General features: G+C 38.0%; 1 protein-coding gene across 14 annotated transcripts in view; it reads left to right on the forward strand.

Moving 5' to 3' along the window:
• The window catches only part of FOXP1 (forkhead box P1), a 613,321-nt gene that overhangs the window by 364,791 nt on the left and 229,379 nt on the right, over window positions 1-19,151 (forward strand). For 12 of the 14 annotated variants that reach the window (XM_077128707.1, XM_077128708.1, XM_077128723.1 and 9 more), the window contains one exon: window positions 12,518-12,705. In XM_077128707.1, the coding sequence (XP_076984822.1) occupies window positions 12,529-12,705 (177 nt within the window). In that variant the 5' untranslated portion in view covers window positions 12,518-12,528. Of the gene's footprint in view, window positions 1-3,725; window positions 4,040-4,099; window positions 4,586-12,517; window positions 12,706-19,151 lie in introns of those variants that run through there. The other 2 variants (XM_077128711.1, XM_077128714.1) reach the window with 2 other exon arrangements.

Genomic DNA, 19,151 nt, shown 5'->3' on the forward strand with positions numbered 1-19,151 from the left:
TTTTAGAGTGTCTTCTGCAGCATATCTTCCAGGGCCCAGGACTCCCATTTGCTTTGAGGCAAGAATAGGGAAATCTAGTTTCTCGGTTGTTATTTCTCCAGCAGAGTAAGGATACAGAGAAGTCCCTCTCCTAAGCAATGCTTTTGAATTACATTGTTAGGAATACCCTACTTAGTGGAGTCAAGGACAGAGTCTAGATCCTCAAAGCGTCTCTGAGTCTCTTCTGCTGGGTTCCCTAAGTGTAAGTCTTGTACTGTTCACTGGTGAGTTGGGAGAGGATTTTTAGGTGATTCGTAAATCATTCACCAATTCTCATTATTGTGATTCGATGTTGAAGCAATTCCATTTTCAGTTCTGTTTTAATCCTTCTGATAAAGCCAAGGAGAAAGTCTCAATTTGGTGCTAGTATGTGTTTAATCTCACTCGACCAGTTGTAAGCTCATTATTTAACAAAGAAAGAACATGGCTCCAGCTCACAGCCTCTGTGGACAACAGGATCTAGCAGAATTTAATAGCATTGGATGCTGTTACATTTATTATAAAGTCTTTCTCTTCTACAGAGGGATACATACTGGCTCTCCATTTGAAGAAGTCACATAAAGTTTTCTCTGAAAACAGACAAATTTGTTTGTCAAAAGTGAGCTAATTTAAATACCAAAAATAACAGTGCAGATGGAAATGGATAAAAGAAGGAAGGTAGATATGAATGTTTGAGGTTTGGGAAACTGGCTCAAGTGTCCATTCAGTTTGATGTCATAACTTTTTGACTATCATAAGTTTAAAATTTTCATCTTGAAACAATGAGTAGTTATTGCAAAATCCGTCCTTTCCAATCTTGGGTCTGCCCAGAGCTCCCTTGGGGCTATATTCAATTTTTAAAGTAATTTATCAAACACATTATACAAAAGACTTTAATAAATGTACTTTAAAAACGTAATAAAGCTTTGAAAATTTGGCATACACAGGAACAAAATAAGAAAAACTGGGCAATGAAAGTAAGAGTAAAGGTGGGTTAGCTAAAGTGCTTGCCTGCCATGTGGGAAACCTGGGTTCCATTCCTGGCCCTTGCAGCCCCACCCTCCTTACCCCCACCCCCCAAAAAAAAGGTGGGTTAGAAAAAGTTTATTGCCAATACTAGGGAAAGGAAAGAAGGAAATTATTGCTCCTTCTACTGGTAAGGAATCAATAGTCATCTTCAATATACAAAGATGTCCATGTTTGTAGTAATGATTGTAAGTCTAGGTGTGGCTTTAAAACTCCAAGGTTCATTATTGGCCTTTAACAAGGGAAATGATTACAAGTCTTTGGATTATCATTTTTGAATTGTAAACAATATGTTTATAATCTTTGACCATCCAGTTCAGGAGAACCCTGGGAAGATTTGTTTTTCAGTGAGCATACTGGATGACCAGCATTTCCAGTGAAGGTAGGTAATAAGGATGGTCTCGTACAGTGTCCTGCTTTTATGTCTTGGGTTTTCCTCTCTTGCGTTTCGCTGGAATGCTGAGTAAGGCACTGGACCTTTCTTTGCCTCCTAGTCATCTGTACACATGCATACAGTAGGGAGTAGGGCATTTTAGAATGTACCACTGCCAAAGCATTTGAGGAGGAGGCTATTTAACTGCTCCAGTAGCCAGACTTGCATCATTATTCAGAGTTGAGCAAGGATGGATTTCCTTCTGTAGGGACAGTAAAACAGCTTGAGCCTTAGAGGGCTTTCTGGGGCTGAAATGGGAATGGCCTGGGGGTCCTTTCACTCTGTCAGGTGGTAAGAGATCCAGGGTCTGAGGGAAGGTGCATTGAACCACCTAGCGGAAATTTCTTCCTCAGAGCTTGTTGAGGCCTTAAGTGGGGGAAGAGGTTGTGGGGGCGGGGGGAACTTAGGAAATAAACTTCAGCCCAACAAAACAAAAACCCAGGGAAACACTGGAGTCATTTTGTGACTTTAGGGTTGCAGAACAACAATTAAATAATTGAAAGAGGAGATGGGAACAAAAGCAGCTGGAGAAAGCTGAGAAGTTTACTTTGGAACTAGGGTGCGGGTGGGGTGAGGAGGCCAACATTTTTATGTGTTATAGACAGAGATGAAAATTCCAATAATCTGATGGTTACTAAGGTAATTGCCAAAATCCTCTGAAGTATATCTTTTATTTTTTTCATTTTCTCTTTTTCATATTTTGCTTTGGATATCCAGCAGTGTTTGCTGTACTTTGCACTGAAGTAATGCAGAATTAAAAAAAAATTAATTAACTGAGTGTGAGATATAAATTACCAAACTGTTTTTCAGTATGTTTTGCTTATTAAATTTTAAATAATGGAGGGACTTTACTCACACGTATCCAAATTAAGTAGTTTAATAATGTTAAAGTATCTAAATCGAACTAATACTTTTAGTCCAAATTGGATCCCTCAATATGGTGTCTCTGATAAGGCATGATAACTTTCTTAATATACTTATCATATTTATATATAATACAATATTATATTTATATATATAATGATTTACATGTTACATATAATATGTCTACATGTTAATACACATGGAGTAAAGTTTTAAAGGTGAAACATCTTTTTAGTGCTTTTTTTAGTAGACACTTTTTTTTAGTTCTTTAGTAGAAGTTTTCACTCTTGGTTTTGAAGATGTCTTTCTTTGATAAACTGACAGAATGAGCTCCTGAATGATTATGTATAATGTCAGCTGATTAATTTATTTACATAGTATTGTTTAAAGGACAAAATCATAACAATCATAAGCCGATGTAGTTTGAATTTTGCAGAGCAGTTGAGAATGCTACCATTCTATTTGTGGGGTCAGGGGGCTTGCAGATATCTTAGAATGGAAGCTCGGTATGTGGAGAAAGGAACACCAGGGTTTTCCTTCTAGATAAAGCATTCAAGATGAAAATCTGTGTTTGACCCGTATGATTTCATTGATAAAAGAAGAGATACCCAGGAAATGAATGTAGAGTTACTCGAGCATGAAAACATTAGTCTTTGAAAGCGCTTTCCAAATCCAACCTTCAGCAGTTTAAACCATACAGATGCTTTATTTTTATGTGCAATCTTGGAAATAAAAGTGTATTTTCTTTGCCTTATTCTGGGGTGACCTTGTTTTCGTACAGGAGATCGTGTTTTTTATTTCTAAGTGATGTCACCAGCAAAGAGTTAACCGGATTTCAGTTGATCTGCTCTGGCTTATATGATGATGAGTAATGCGAGGTTGGTAACAGCAAATTGTTGTTTATAAGCAAACATGGCATTGTGCAAACAAGCAGGCTTGGTCTCCAACTGGGTTGATTTCATGGTGGCCAGCAGCTGATCTATGTAACATACAACCTTTCTGCCTCTCTAAATGTCAGAAGAATGACTATTTGTTTATCTTGCCTTCTTCCCAGCTGTTTACTCTGTAATGCATTTGCTTCGACCTTGATTCCAAAGAGTGGCCCCTTTCTCCTCCCCAGTTCTGTTTACGTTAGTTCTGCCCCGGGTGTCACCTATGAAATCTGTTGATTATTCCACCTGGTTAATGTTAAATTGCTCTTGTAAGATGATGTGTTTGTTCATAAACATAAATGCAGGGCCTCTTGTTTACTGTACCCATGGCAGCAATCGTTATTAAACAAATATTGCTTTTGTTTGCGGGTGTGAGCAGCAGTTTATCCTGCAAGGTCTGTTTTTATAAAAAAAAAAAAAAAAAAAAAAAACTTAAATGCTCAAATTTTGATAAAGGAAGAAAAAGGGGAACTTGTCCCTGGAATGTGGTTGAAAGGGACTTAGGTTTGCTTTTCTTATCTTTTGCTTGGATGAAGGGGCTGGAGAGATTAGCAAGTTGTTTGGTTTTTCTAAGAGATTTCCTTAGTGTAATGATATCTATGCAGTTGTTTGCTTTTTTTAGAGGGGAGAGAGCTCTCCTGAAAGGCCACTAGCTCAGTAATAGTGCATCAGAGATGGCTAGAAAATTCTTTGTGGAACAAACAAGGACGTAGAAGGTCTGGGAGAAGAAGTCTAGTGCTATGAACAAGGCACTCGCCACCGAAAGGTACAATCCTTATGTTTTGTGCTGTTGTATTTGTACTATGTGTTGTCATGCGGGTTAGATGTGTTCCTATTGATGTGTGTACTCTCTGTCAAGTTTGAAAAGGGAAAGTTAACTTTTAGATTGAGGTGTCCCAAGTAAATCCTCTGTGGTATAAGTGAAATCATTTTAACCAGGAGGAAGCCAGACAATTAATATACAACAAAATAGTGTTTTTTTATCCTTACCTGTTACTCTTATCTGCCTCGTTTTAAAATGAGTTTGTGCTTAGTGTCATTTCTAGTTCAGTGAAGTAGCCACTGTGTCTCCTTATTCAGCTTGGTATACGCTAAGTCTTATTCCTTGCACTCTGGAAGCCACATTAACCAACATGAGCCTGTCCTTTGTCATGTTTTGCAAACAGCAGAGAGAACTCAGCTCACATCATCTTTGTTGTTTTTTTTTTAGATATTGTTTGTTGCTGTTTCTGTATTTGCCTTGTGTTTCAACACCAGGCAGGGCCTGCAAGCATTTGCTGTAAATTACAAAGATACAGCAACACAAAGGGAGGTGAGTGAGGGTGGGGGCCAGGGGGCATGACCTTGAGGGGCAAATCGGGCCTTTTTTATCAGAGAAAGTCTACTAATATATCTGTAAGAGCAACTTTTGGGGGAAAAATACACATACGTACATTGGAGTTTTTGAAGGATAAAATTACATAATTGTGCCTTTCACACAACTGAGAAATGCAAGCACCAGAATTCTGATGGTCTGCATTCACTAAGTTGCCATGATGCTGTGAACATATTGTTCCCTTTGGCCGCTAGAGTGGTTCGCGGCCAGAACCAGGCCGAGAGATATGTGAAGTGTGTCCTCCAACGCGCCGATCATTAATTGGTGTTATGAACCTGGCCCCGTGTATATTAAACTACATAAAATATGGAAATGAAAAAAATAGTCTGAACTGGTTGTTGGTCACTTTATTCCACAGGGCTATTTGTGAGCATTCTGTTGATTGAATGTTCCGATGATTAAAGTTCAGCAGGCTTTGTTAGTTCTCAAACCTAAAACCTATTTTGTTCAGTAAAAATGTGTTTTAATTAAGCTCCCCAGAACACCTGGCCTCGTCATGCCCTGAGCTTCAGAAGGCTTCCTTGTGGCAAAGCAAACAGCCTAGCGCTGGGATTGGCAAAGCTCCTTTTTGGTCTCTATTTAATTATTTGAGCTTGTCTGGATTAATATGTGAGGGAGTGGGTCTGTGAGCTCCTTTGTACCTCTGTTTCCAAGAGTGGCTTCTTTCTAACTTCCACAGTTTGTGTACAGTTACTATGATTTCAGCACTTAACTCTTGTCTACTGGGAGAGTTGGGAAACAAGATCAACAGCAGCCGAAAACCTAAAAATATAAATTGGACATTTAACTTTTGGAGAGAGAAGGCTTGCTATCTCCATTCATCAGTGTCTTAGAAAAATTGCAGTAACCAAAAAAGTTTGAGCAAGATGAGTTCTGGCAGTGAACAACATCACAGAATTGGTACTAGAATGCAGAAATCCCTTTTTCTTGAAAAAATGTGAAGTCTCATGACTTCAGACTGAACATCGGGTAGAAAACAGAAGCCATCATTTTTGTTAGGAACATTATTTTATTACCACCGTACTCCTCCAATTCTATTCTGAGTCGAATTAACAAGGAAAATTAAACATCCGATTCTCTACCTTATGTATTTTAAAACATGCCATGGTTTGGGATGAGTTTTTCAACAACTGCGACAGTCTTATTTTTATTGATACCTAAAATGATTTAGTGGCTTAAATGATTGCCTTGGGGAATTTCAGAACTCCAAAAGAGTTGGTCATTCCAAAGAAGTGAAGACCATACATTAGTTTAAAAGTTGTAATAAAAAGATAGGGGCTAGCCATCATTTGTTCTCTTGTGATTAAGAGGTTGGATTTGGGTTCTTCTGTCATTTAATCATTTAGTCAAGAATTTAGCCAATTGTATATTAAATTCCTATTATGTGTAAGGTGGACCTAACAGTAAAGTTTGAGGTAGTGGATTTTTTTTTTTATTAGTATTCAACAAATGGAGATGGAAAGGTGGGGGCAAGGAACCATTTTAATCTGAATGCTTCTTCCTCTTGTTTAATTGATAACCACAAGCTAGTTCCTATTTTCTCTTCTTCCTCCTTTGAACCATATAATGTTATTGTAAATGAGCATAGTTTTCTTCCCAGACTTCCTCCACTGAGGGTTCCTTGTGTCACTTAGTGCCCATACTGTAGATGGCCCCTCATTGGCTGAGACAACCCATGTAGCTTGTCTGCACTCCTCCCTTTCCAGCATTTCCTTCATTCCAGAGAGGAGACCAATGAGCAGCTCCTTTAGGAAACAGTTTGCCAGTGTCTTTTGGGAGGTGTGCTCCTGGAACTGAGTGATTGGCTTCTTCTCCCCTGGCAGGCCCAGCCCCTCTCTTCCATGAGATTCTTAGCCTCTGCTCATGGAAAACCTGGGATCATCCCAATTTTGCCCCAGTCTCCCAGATACCTACATAAATGGCTGAATTTTTTTAAAGCACGCTTTTGACAATTTCATTGCTGCTGAACTTTTTCTCCCTACGGCCTAAATGAAATTCCAGAATTTTAGATAGATCTAGACATCTACAGAGCACAATAAAGTTGATAATGCATAAATCATTTTTAACAACAGGTAATATGCATAATTTATGGTGTTACAGTGCTATCTTTTGATATTTATGATGGATAATGCTCAGTTTTTGCCCTCATATTACTGCTTTAAATTATACCACAAGAAAATTAATGAGAAAGTAGATTTATGGGTTTCATTTGTTTGTCAATTCGGAAATTAATTGGGTGTTAATTTTAGCCGTCCCTCATCAGACCAGGACTTTAGTATGTGTGCATTACTTTGCATTCATTGTAGCTTACCTCCCATTTACTGTGGGTCACTAGCTTTGCATACATTAAAATAGCCCTCCGGCTCATTCCCTTGATTACTTTTTGAACTGCCATGCATTAGAAAATTTACGCCTTTCTGTTATAATTATGAGCATTTGGTCTTGGAAGATGGTGCCTTCATAACTGCAGTCAGCGCAGGCCTTCTCTGCCTAAACTTGGCCCGTGGATAATGTTTTCATGAAATGCAGCCCCTGTCAATGGAGGCAGTGGGTAGACTTTGGTGTCTGTCTGGTTCATTCAGAATTTGTAGAGGGTTTCTCAGAGGAGAAAATGTTAATTGGCGGTTACAACTGTTTCTCTTGTTTTGTTTTGTGCCCCCCCCCCCCCCATTTTCCTGCTAGAGTATGCTCCGAAAGCCCACTTGTAGACAGTGACTCAGCAACTTGAGAACAATTGAGGAACCTCCATCATGCCCTTTCCTCACTTGTGTGCCTAACCTCTGTATTTCATTTGTAATCCCCTCTACCAGCCCTTCATCTCTTCACTCCCGCCTGCCCCAGTTCATCTTGCCCAGTGAAGGGCAAGCAATTCAAACGCGTGTGCCACGTGCTAGGTGTTACAAGGTCTCCTTTGTTGCAAAACTCTACTACAAGTCCCCCACTTTGATTTGGGATGCTCTCTGTTGCTTGGTTCCATCTGTATTTTGAAGGGGAGTACCACCCACAGAAGGAATTAGAGTACTAAGCTGGTTCGGTATCCGAGGCTATCCCTCCTTTTGCCTACTAGGAAAGGAAAATCCGTGTGGCAGGTTGCTCCGTAGCCTCTGTTTATCTTGTGTTTCCATGCAAATCCTTTGCACACACTTAAAAGGGAACCAATTCATTTACCAGGAGAGATCCCAAAATAAATGTATGCATTATATCTTAATACAGTCAGGTTTATCTTCTTTTTTTCCTGAATTGCATAAACACGGTTGTTGGGGATTTTGAATCTTAAAGTTGCAACATGGTGCGCACCTCCCATGCAGGAGACTGGGTTGGATTCCCAGACCATGCACCCCCCCCCCCAAAAAAAAGTTGCAGCATGAGTAATTTAAAAAGCACTCCTACAACTAAAGCAAGTCCCATTCCTATGCTCATTCATTTCCAGTCTACAAGCTCTAAACTGTGTTAACTCCTAAGTGATAGCCACACTTTGTAAAATACTGAGATTCACTTTCTAAAATACTGAATGGAGAATATTCTCTCCGTTTGTACGTTTCTCCTTCTCTACCTTCATCTGCCCTTCCTATCTTCCCTCCCTCTTTCCACCTTGGCAAGAGCTTCTGCTATCTCTTCAAAATTGTGTGCCACTTTCCTTCTTACCCTGCACATATATGAATAATGAGAAAGGAAATTTTTCCTTTTGGATGGGGAAAGGACCATGAAATCCCTCTAATTATTTTCCTAAAAGTGATTTTGTCATTCAGTTTTCTACTCTTCTGCCCATAGAAGTAGAACCATATTTTACAAATCCATGTTTAGTTTAATTTACACATCCTTTCATGAACAGGCCAAGTTCTATAAGGGCATTTATTCTGCTTCATATAAATAATTGATCAGCCAAGTTAATTTACTTCTGCCTGACTTGGTCAACCTTAATTAACTGCCCTGGAATCAAGACTGAACTTTTTGTTAGCTTAAAATCTTTCACCAGCGTGATAACAAGGGTTTTATTTTCCTTAAATTTTCGGCATCAACACTGTAACCAAGGAAATAATCATAATAATAAAGCATTGCTTTAATTTACTATAAATACATTGGCCTGGACATTATGAATTTTCCAGAATACGTCCAGAGAGCAGCTCTGTTGGCAACAACAATAAATAAGCGTACTAAACTCAGCTTATACGTACAAGTCTCTCCAGCACAAAAATTCATCTTTTGAAATCAGTAGCTCTTTCATGTTTCCAAGAAAGATGAGAAGCGGGCCATTTAGGCTTCCTTAAGCTTTTTGACATCCTTGCAATTGTAGCACCAGCCTTCGTAGAAGTGTGTTTAATAGATCATGTGTGATTTAAACAGCCCCAGCTTATTTGTAGAAAGCCATCCAGGAAGTCAGAGGAAGGGTTGGCCTTGTTTTTTGGAGAAAGGACTTATCAGAGGTGTGGCCATACTCTCCCTGTGCCGTGCCTTTGTCGTCTGGCACTTTCGATGCTTATGTATCATTTCATGTTCAGAATTTGTCACGATGCGAGGCAGTTGGCTACAGGGAATCCCCGAAGGAAGCAGAAGTTATGTAAACTGAGTGCCTAGGACCAGCTCCCTCTAAAAAAGAGGGTGTGTTGTTCCCTGATATATGGAGAAGATGGTTGCCTCTGATATCTATTGCTTGACTTTCAGATCACTAATATTGTAAAATAATCTGACACTCTTGTGGTTATATTGTAGATGCTTCTCTTTGACCATCTCCCATTCTCATTGTTGTCCTTTCTGGAATTTACTTAGTTTTCTGTTTGCTAATTTATTCATTCACCACCTAGCACAGGGCTTTGCAAATTTGAAATCCTTAGTTATTTATTAAAAGAACTGACTTGGGGAATCATTGTGGGTGTATCTATCCCTTAACATGCTGAGCTTTAGTTTCCTAAACTGTAAAATGGGGAGAACGTTACCTGCCTTTTCTCCCTCATAGACTTATTAGGAAGTTGAAATGTGTATCAGAGGGCTTTGTAGTTTGTGAAGTGTGATACAGATATAAATAAAGGCTTATTAAATGGCTTGGAATGCTCTATAGAAAAAAATACTCCAGCCTAGATATCATTAGAAATTTTCTTGGACATTGACACTCCTAATTTTTCACATGTGCTCTTCATAAAGCTCTTTTCTCCTGATTGGTGTCAGAGATTATGGGAAATTTTAAATCTTCCAACCTACATACTACTGTTAGCACTTGACTAATTAAGGACATCCTCAGACCAAAATAATCCTTTATGCAATTTTGGTCCTAAAACCTGCACTCTCACAAACTTGCTTCACAAGCCAAGCTGCTTGGCATGATTCCTGAAAACTTGTACTGGAGGACTTGGCAGTCGTCTTTGGAACTGCACTGAGCAAAAACCGGGCCTTCTCATCGAATTGTGTATTGGAGATTGTTCTTACCGTACCCACCGCGATGGTGTCAAACAAAAGCAGGGTGGTCTCTTAGACAACCCGTTTCCAGGTCTGGAATTCCTATCGTCACATGGTTTGAAAGCAGAATTCTGCTGGCAGCTCTACTCTGGCAGGAAAAGGGTATTTGGCCAAATGTGCCCCATTCTGAGGGCAGGCATAAAGTTTATGTATACACACTAATTCCTATTAGAAGAAACCATTCAACAAGAAGAAACTTCACCTATTGAAAAAATACAAAAAAATACTTTCTTGCCCATTTTGATACACGAAGTTCTTAACAATTTTTCTTCACATGAACTGGGGTCCATTCCCTGTTATGGATAAACTTCCTGGAAGGTACGATAATGGAGTTTTTTCCCCCTTAGGAATGCTTGTGACATTTCCCAATAATTAAATGGATTTCCTTGCTAACCTGTTTAAGGTAAATATTCTCTCCCTTAAATACATAAGCACTGTGTCCTTTCCTTAACTTTTACACAGATGAGACAATTTATGGAAAAGAAACTGAAACATTGAGAAAAGTCCCTAGGTGTTACACTTGATTTCTTTTGTGGTGAGGAACAGTGTACTTGCATTGCTACAAAATATCTTGTTGTCTGGTTCTTATTTCTTAGAGATTTTAGTTGCTTTTTCAGTAGGTGATTTACTCAGCAGACAGTGAGGATGGATGTATTTTAAAGGACTGTGATTACTGGGAGATCTAAAGAGAAGAGTGAATCAGCTGGTGTTTCCGAGTTTGTTTCCCACCTGTTAACAAAAAATGCCAGTCTTAATCTACTTCAGAATTGGATTAACTTGAAAAAATATATCTTCCGAGTTTATGAAGTTTATAGTCAAGTTGAATCATACTATGCACTGAAAGGAAACGAAGAACAATGTGAATTTTTCAGCTTTCCATTTTTCCATTTGGTATTCATACAAGTCTGCAGAAAGCAGACTTAAACCAATTACTAGCAAAGAGGACAATCTCATTTAAAGATGTCTAGAATGTTTAAAGTTCTCTGCTGTCACATATTTCATGTGTAGAGGAGAGAACTATAGTACTGGTTGTGCATGTGCTTTTCCATGATGGAACAAATCCGTGTTAACAATCTTCGGTCCTTTTGCCTGGGATCCTGATATTTCACTTTAAAGTCGTTACCATTCACGCCTTTCTCAGCTTTAGTGTTTTTAATTGTCGCCTTCCTTAAGTGAGAGTGTTACCCCTTTTCAGAGTGTCCTAATTTATGAACTTAGACGTGTGAGCCCACTGTTATCATGGTTTTCTTAAAGCACACCAGCTTTAAGAAAACATGTGGTTAAATGCCTTTGGACATCTGACTCAAGTGGTTCAAATCCTGATTCCACCATTACTAGCTGTGATATATTCTAGGCAAATTAGATTGATCCTTATGGAGCCTTAGTTTTCTCATCTGTAAACTGGGGGGAAGTGATTGCTATCAGGACTAAAATAGAGGATGTATATGTAAATCATCTCAATTGGCTCCCAGAGACAGTCATTTTGAGCCAAGTAAGCAGGCAGAATGCAGACATTACTTGAACATGGTGATATTTCTTATCTACTCATTTTACGCTATATATTATTTCTACTAGATGTTTGGCACATTCACATTCAGACCTTTTCTTAGATCTGCCTAGGCATGATTTTTTTTCCCCAAAATAAGTATAATAAGGTACAGAATTTTCAGGCCTGAAAAAAGCCTATAGGCCAGTGTTCCAGCATGAGAGGTGCCGAACTTTGAATGGTATAGCTGGTCAACTTTAGCCAAAAGGCAAAGATAAGAATCCGAATTATTTAGCATCTGAAAAGTGGGGACTTGTGATTTTTCTCTCTGAATGTTGCCCATCTTATCAGAATGGCCCATTTTAGGGAGTTTACTGAAGTATTCCAAGGAGTACAAAACTTCAGAATGCTTTTTGGTGTCTGACTGTGAGGTTTTTCAGCATGGATTTCCTCTGGGAATCTTCTGATATTGTGTGTCATCTCCTAATATACTGAAGTTGGAAAATATTTCTCAAAGAGTGTAGCATCACCAAAGAGTTGCCTGCATGTATTAAATTTTAATATTTTTCTTAATTTGCTCATCCGATGACGCATTAGTTTTTCAAGCAAAACATCCAGATATAATCAAAATAATATAATCAACAATTCAAGGTTCACCTGAAAACATTTCTTACAGCAAAGAGGAAAAATATGCCATACTGAAAGCAATACTGCTAAAACCTGGAATCTGACCGACAGTTCCATATACATAAACTAGGAGACTTGACCACTACTACCAAGAAATAAGTTGAGTGAAAGAAAATGACAACTGTTTACAGTTTTTGGCAACATTCAAAACAGGGCATGTCTCCTTATGTACAACAACTGTTTTAACAGCTGCATTTTCCTTTCTTTTTTTTTTTTTTTCTCCTTCCTGAAAATTCTTTAACCAGGTTTTTGAGTCATGATGCAAGAATCTGGGACTGAGACAAAAAGTAACGGTTCAGCCATTCAGAATGGGTCCAGCAGCAGCAGCCACTTATTAGAGTGCGGAAGTCTCCGGGAGGGGCGGTCTAACGGGGAGACGCCAGCAGGGGACCTTGGAGCCGCCGACCTCGCCCACATCCAGCAGCAACAGCAGGTACTGAACTTTGGAGCCGAGGGGTGCTGGGGACATGGGGGTGAATTTTAACCTTATCATCCTTAACTTCTGTGAATGTTTTATGCTTTTCTGCTTGACTGTAAGCACCATCTTTTATGCCAGTGGAACCCATCTAGGGTCCCAGTGTTTTGCTTAAGATTTTCACAGTTCCGTGGAGGCTTCAAAGCCTTCTTGTTGGGTTGAAAGTGTTGGGAAATGTGGTGGAGGAGGGACTGAGAGAAGGTGGGCGCTTGACCACCCTCCAGCCCTGACCTGTCAACGTCATGTTTTATCTCTTTTGAGTAAAATTAATCTTTGTAAAAATGGTTCCCACACATTAATGGAAAAGAATAAAAACAAACCCAGCTCAAGCCTTATGGAGAAGGAAACAAAATAGAGGATGAAAAAGAGAAAATAGTAGGTAAGTAAGGAGAGTAAGAAACAAGCAGAAATGCAGCCGGAATTGGGTGAGTAATAGAAAAGCATCAGCGACACAGACATTGGTTTAGGAAATTGCTTCCTGCTACCTGTAAGAACTTAGGGATACGACACCTTAACGTATGTTTCTTATGTACGTTTACTATATACGATTATTTAAAACACTCGTGGTTAAATCCCACGAGTGTTTTAAATGATCCCTCAGTGGTGAACCCCCTAAATTAACATAGATTGGGGCATACTTAATTCCTGTTATACTCCTTACAGCTATGTAGATGGGTTCCTGTGAGTGCTTGGGGAAAAATGTTTCCAAATGGTAAAGGTGACCCAGGAAACAGTGTTGTGTTGCTGGAGCGTTGATAGAAATTCAGACAAGTAAATGGCATTTACTAGAAGGCAGGCTTTGCTTTTTCACACTCTTTTGGAATCACAAAATATTAGTTTTTATTGGTGATAATGCATGCTTTTTTGGTTTTGTCTGTTTGTTTTTCATATTAGTTCTTAACTCATTTATCCAATACATAGTTATGGTCCCATTTGAAAAATGATGGACAAAGAAGGATATTTCTTTTGGACTTCCTGAAAAATACAGAAATGGTTAGTCGGGGTGTGGGAGAGAGGCAGGGTGAAAACTACTTATTTGGAATCCGTACTAGAGAGACTAGAGTCCCTTCTTATGATATGGATAGAGACTTTTATAGGCGTTTCCTTTTTTTTAAAACATTATTAAGTGTTCTTAAAAATACAAAAAATTATTAGATTGTTAGTCTTTAGAAGTTGATGGACCCAGCAGGAGGCTAGGGGAAACTGTTGGGGGAAAGTTAGAACAAAGGAAAAGGAAGGGAAACTAACTGAGATAAATGAAGGCCTCATTCAGAGGATGTGCTTTGAGTGACTTCACGGCCAACCCAAACCCATTTGTGCCCTGTACCTCAGGCATCAGTTGGAACTTGCAGTGTATATTGTGCATAAACTTTCATGTTCAATTAATGCAAATATCCAAATCCTAACCAATGAGGTTGTTAGTGAAACCCAACAGTAAATGGAAAAAGTTATCCGTGTATTTGTGCCAACACATGTTCATGTTATTCTCAGCTATTTATGATTACATTGAGAATAAATAGTTGATATTATGAAGTGTAATTTTCTATGCGCTTACAAGACAGAGGCCAAGCTATTGACTGTGTCTTTATGGAAAAATTGATGTGGGGACTATTGACTAATATGGTATGAAATGCAAATAAGTGGTATTTACAAGTACATTAATTAAGTACTTTGGAAATTAACTTCTGCTGAATTTTATTTGGGGAACTGAAAATCATTCAGGATTTTAAGTAGTAAGTCAGCCAAGAACTTTACATATGTATCATTAAAACGCACACAGCACAAATATAAGCACACGACAACCACATATTGGCAGTATATGAGAAAGTTATAAAAATGCAATCCAACAGCATTTTTCTTTAAAAATATATCAGTAGTAAAATTGTTATGCATGTCTTCCCTCTTTACCTTGGCTGTGACCACATTGAAAAATTTGCCATTATGGGTTATTGATACAAAGATCAAAAAATTGATTTTTGTTATACTTAGAAACATTTAAAAAGTATTTTTATAACAATATAATTTCTGTTTGTCATTGTTATGTTTTGGAAGAAAGATGGATTTTGGCAGTTAGGTCTATAACTGTGGCTAAAACCCCACTTATTGTGGTTGACAGGCTTTTTAGATCTCTTAAAATAAAATATTGACAGCTGTTTGACTCTTCTAACTATATAAGGTGGCTCTTAACAGGTTGTTAGGGGTAAGGAAAATCTGCAGATGAAAAAGATTCAAGGGACTGAAGTCATTAGAGTGTTCTTTCATACTGAAAACTGCAACAATTAAACAGTTTGAAGACATGTGAGAGTAAAAGCTTTGGACTTTGGTTGTTTTCGTCATTTTTATTTTACAGGTTTTTACTTGAAGTGAGAATACCAGCAGTGAGAAAATCACAGCCATGCTGAATTCATTACTGCGGTAGTCACACAAAACCACGGATAAAATTTCAATAACTGCAGGCCACAGTTGAGTAAACAGTTGCACTGAAATTTAATTCCTGTTGACTTTTCCCCCATTTCTCGCCAGGGGCACATTCTGATTCCATAGTACAAAGACAACAGGGGCTACAGCTTTGATTAATGTAGGACAGTGGAAGAGAATTAGAACTGTAAAATATGTTAGGAGTCCATGAAACACAAAGATCTGGCTTGAAAGGGCTTGGTATAAAAATGAGTTAATTACCCTGTGTGTGGAACCCATCATTGTGGGACTTTCCTGTCGCAGCAGTCACATCATTGATGATATAGGGAGAAGTGTTACTTAGTGCCAGGATTTAAAATAAATAAATGCAAACCCCTTCGTGTTGATTTTATATTATGAAGGGTAATTACAGATGATAGCAAATGCCCTTTCAGATCTGGTACAGAGCACTGATAAAAGTTCAACTGCGAAGTGAGTTCTGTGCTGGGTTTGGTGTATTGGCTCAATTGGGTCCAAACAGAATTGTTTAAAAATAAAAATTAGTTACTTGCTAACTGTGCTATAGAAATGAGGAAGATCTGGTTTTTCCATCTTCTCTGCAATTGTTTGGAGTTAATTTACTGCTTAAGACCGGAGCCCGAAGCCCTCCAGTTTGTCATGGGCCCCGCCTAGCCAGTGTCCCTTATTTATGCCCTCCAGGCAGTGGAGTTGGTGATTCTGATCTGGAAGATTCCATTATCACTCAGAAGCCACAGCAAAGGAGAGTGCTGCCTCGGTTAGCTGGGGACGAGCCCACCAACACACTCACAAACTGTCTTCCTTCCTCAAAACTAAATATATTATCTCTGTAATGTTTCAACTCTATTTATATCTGGACCATGAAACTATTTTAACAATTGTTCTCTAATATAATTTGATAGAGTTTCTGAACATTTTCTTTTAGCCATTGAGTAATTCTTTATCCGATACCATAACTGCTTTTTATTTTCTAATATGCCATCCCCATTTCTAGGTCTAAAAGTTCTGCATTGGATATGCTTTACTCCATTATGAAACTCAGCAACAAATACTATTACCAATTACTAAAGGTTTTTTTTTTTTTCCCATAAAGAAAGGATTTTAAAATGTCCAGAGCAATTTCATAAACTGCATGGATTAATGCATTTTAAAAGTCTTGAATTTTAGAAAGCAGAATTTATTTCCATATTGCTGCAAATGAGAGCTTTTTCAGATAAGCATATTACATAGAGCATAATGTTTAGAAGTTTCTCCATATACAGCATATGCTGTCAGGTCAATTAACAGAATGCATACTAGAAAATGTTTATTCAATAAAAATGAATAGCTGTTAAATAAAACAGCTATTTCTTAACATTCCATTTAATGATTTTTTTTTTTTTTGGTACCACCTGGCAGTTTTATTGTCTGCAAATCAATAATAGGAAGAGTGTTGGTTGCTGTGGTTTGGAGGTGTGGCTATCATTTTATGCAAGGAGGCAGTTTAGAGGAGTCAGTGAAAAAGACGTACAAAAATTTTTTATATTTGAAATTTGAACATGTATTATTTAGAAAGCACGAATAAGCAATGTGTTTACTTCACATAGTTTCTTGGAACTTTTGGTCCAAAGACAGTGGTAGATGTTTCATGTTAATGCTGTAACTAAATGAAAGAGAAAAAATGTTCAATGACTTTTAAGCAGTTTAGAGAGGTAGAAAGGATAGGAAATGTCCCCTGAAAAATCATGAAATCATTACACAAGGCCAGAGAAGCTTGGACAAATAGCACGAGTGTGATTAGGACTCATGAAAAGGAATCTAGTTACGCACATTCGAAGGTGATGTACAAAGTATATATCAGAGGAGACTGGAAGAATTATGAGTGTATATCCCAGGTCTTCTGGACACAGGAAAGGAAGTATAATGACCAAAATATCAGCATTTTAAAGGGTGAGAGAAGAAGTTCCTTTTAGTGTCAGCATAAATAAAAAATACAAACAAGCAAGCAAATAAAATCCCCCTGTTCACTTTCAAAATGAAAGAATGTATCTCTTCACTTAGTCCTTATTGCCCCAATGATTAGTGAATTTTGAACCCAAGAAGGGGACTGTCCTGCAGATATTTCCATTTCTAATTGCCATTGCAAATAATAATGCCCAGAAAATATAGGTGTCAATTTTTGGACAGGCAAAATGATCCAAATGGAAAGAGCCACCCCTTCTCATTATTCCCCTTATTTCTTTGGAGAAACCGTATTAAAATTGCAGTTGGCATTCTTTTTTTTTGTCATTTACTCTGCAGAGAATGAGACCCATAGGATATTGTATGATGTCTGAGCGATCTCTATGTGGGAAGGCTGGGTAGCAGTGACCATTCAGCCCTACCATTCTCCACTTTTCTCTTTGAAAAAGGTTACTTAGGAACTTTGTTAATCTCATTGTAGTTTCCAGGGACTACTTGTATCGGAAAGGAGGGTTTCTTGATGCAGTTGGAAGGGAAGAGATGGTCAGCACTTCTTTTCTAGAAGGGAAGTTTCCAGCAAAGGGGTGTAAAAGAAGATATTAATGTTTGTTGAGTGCCTTCATGGGGCGAGGTACTGCAGTAGAGGCTCGCACCTGTATTAGCTGGTAGCTAAAAACTCAGCTTTAATTTTAAAGACATTGTTCCGACAAGATATAGTCTTATGGAAGACATGGTAATGTTCAAATATTGTGAAAAATATTGATGGTCAACTTTTAATGTTTTTGCAGAAATCAGTGCCTCCGAAATGCTAATGATAACAATACGAACAAATAGAAACAAAGCTGAGACAAGAATCCAGATAATTCTAACAAATAGAGAGAAACCAGCCTCAGCAATAACAAAACCCCCCACTTTTTCTCAATTCATTTTATGGCTCTTCTGGAAAAGACATTTTTCAACCTGAATGCTCAAATTACTTCTCGAATTTGTTAGTTTAGACGTCCCTCCATCAAAATATTGTTGTAAAAGATTTATCTAACTTGTGAAGCGAACCTGTATAAAATTCTTTCATGTTTTGATTACTAAACAGTTGTGTGTCATTAATCTCTCCATTGAAAATTAACATGGCGCGGGAACCAAACAAGAAAGAAAGAAAGAAAAAGACCTATGTACATAAGACAGTGCGGTGATAGAAACCCAGATGAACCCAAATGCCACATTTCATTAAGAGTGAAGTGTACCCTCTTGGCTTCAAGAGAAAGCTTCACTACATGGAAAAGGCAATTTTAAGCGCTGACCAGTAAGCTAATAATAATTAAAAAAAAATTTTCCCCCTATCTCTTGTCTAATCAAAAATCTCTTTTTGAACTTTCAGGAGGTATGACTTTAATGGTAATTTGTTGACAGATTAGCTTCCGTGATTGTGAAAGGTTTGTTTTGCAAAACTTGCAGCCTTCTATCTGATCTCTGAAAGCAGGGAACCTACTTTGCTGTTTTGAAACTGCTTGCCTTTATTGACAACTAGAGCTGAGCAGGCAGAATTGGAATGTTTGTATAATGTAAACCTATAGCTTGCCTGATGGAGCCTAGTGTACTTTTAGGTAGTGCATAGATTATTTGATAAAAAAGGTTACAAGGTGACTGCTTTTATGACAAAGTAGAGTAGCAATATAAATGCAAGTGCTAGTGGTACATGGAGCAACAAGAAGGAAATTTATGGAGGGAATTGAATCCCCCATGTTAGAAATATCTTTTCATCACTTTGTCTTTGAACTTAAGTCTATTGTAATTATGATGTGTTATTTGTAGCATTCCAGAGACCCTTTACTAAATACTGTGTTTGATTTGATTCATAGAAATATAACCAATTTTTTTTTCCTTCTCGTACAAGAAAATGTGGTAAAGAATGTTTCACGTACTAGCCTGGTCTCAGCTTTGTTCCAAGTCAGCTAATTTATGTGCTGCGCTGGAAAACAAGTATTAACTTTGTTTCTTGGCTTTGAATTTCCTGAAATGCATTTATTCAT

The sequence above is a fragment of the Tamandua tetradactyla genome, chromosome 15 (genome assembly GCF_023851605.1).
Source record: "Tamandua tetradactyla isolate mTamTet1 chromosome 15, mTamTet1.pri, whole genome shotgun sequence".
In the NCBI taxonomy this organism is placed as follows: domain Eukaryota; kingdom Metazoa; phylum Chordata; class Mammalia; order Pilosa; family Myrmecophagidae; genus Tamandua; species Tamandua tetradactyla.